At 47.6% G+C, this 1,166-nt stretch overlaps 1 protein-coding gene across 1 annotated transcript; it reads right to left on the bottom strand.

Moving 5' to 3' along the window:
• Positions 1-27: 27 nt before the first annotated feature.
• Pmar_PMAR022049 (hypothetical protein) lies at positions 28-474 on the bottom strand (the record flags this gene model as incomplete). The annotated part of the gene is made up of 1 exon (XM_002787100.1): positions 28-474. One exon carries the CDS (start codon positions 472-474, stop codon positions 28-30), a length of 447 nt encoding a protein of 148 aa, XP_002787146.1.
• Positions 475-1,166: the final 692 nt, after the last annotated feature.

The following is a 1,166-nucleotide window of genomic DNA, read 5'->3' as shown; positions in this document are numbered from 1 at the left end:
TGGCTTGCACGACCTGTGCCTGTCTCTCTACGGATAAGATGGCCTCTGCAGGCTCTCTTTTTCTTTCTCCCTCTCCGCATTCATTTTGGCCAATTCCTCCATATGCTCAATTCTCTTCGCCCTCTCCAGCGCCAGCTCGTCGCATTTGAAGGCGTAGAGCTGGGCCATGTAAGACCCCACATTCCTCAGAAAGGCGATGCTAGTTTTGTAGTAGCGCCCTTCCTGGACTCCCAGCGTAAAAATCCGTATAACCTCTTCAAAAGCATCATCTGCTTCTACGTCTACCATCCTCAACTTCGCTTCCATCTCCTCATGCAGAGTTGACACCGGGTCCGCTTTTTCCTTGCGCTTCTTTCGACCGACGCCATCCTCCCTGATGCCGGGATCAGTCGGATGCGGCGAGTCGCGAAGAGGCGTGAACGACCCGGAGGCAGGAGTGCCTCCGGGATTAGGGGTTTGAGAACCCCTGGGCATTGTTAACAAGGGAGAGCCAACTAACTTGAGAGCCAGAGATCACTACTCGTAGACTCGCGTCAGCGTTAGGCAGTGCATTACCTCTCAACTCGCTGAATCGGCGTTGTACAACATGATAGAGCCTGACGACTCATGATCAACAGCAAGTGTGTACGTTGACTAGTGTACGTTGGTTTAGTGTACGGTTGACTGATTAGTGCGCTTACATTGGTATCGTCGATACTGTATTGAAGATAAAAACATGTTTTACCGGAAGTTTGAATCTAACGGTCAAATCTTTATTCGAAGAGCGTTAGTGCCATGGCAGCCACGGACGAGTCTCGGGAAACGGAGAATGATTGCGCACAAGTTGGTGGTTAGTACTCAATGCTTCATTCTAAAAACTCAGTCTCGAATCCCAGTTGGTATGTGAGGGATTATTGCCCTCGAAGCTTCAACTATCTACGTAGACACAGTTTTTTTGGAGTCGTCGGCACTTCAACAGAATACTATGATGATAAAACGTAACTAGTAAAACGTAAAAACTTGGAGGTTGGGTTGTTGGTTCGCACAGAGAACGTGCTGGAGAAACCGCGCACGCCATAATAATCTATAATTGATTGGACTCTACAAGTGCTCAAGTTGTTTAGGTGTTAATGAACTTTAAACCAAAGGCAACAGCAACTTGAAACATATATGCGAATACAGTAACA

Source organism: Perkinsus marinus, assembly GCF_000006405.1.
Source record: "Perkinsus marinus ATCC 50983 genomic scaffold scf_1104296930340, whole genome shotgun sequence".
Classification (NCBI taxonomy): Eukaryota; Perkinsozoa; order Perkinsida; family Perkinsidae; genus Perkinsus; species Perkinsus marinus.
This window is presented reverse-complemented; position numbering and strand designations above follow the sequence as displayed.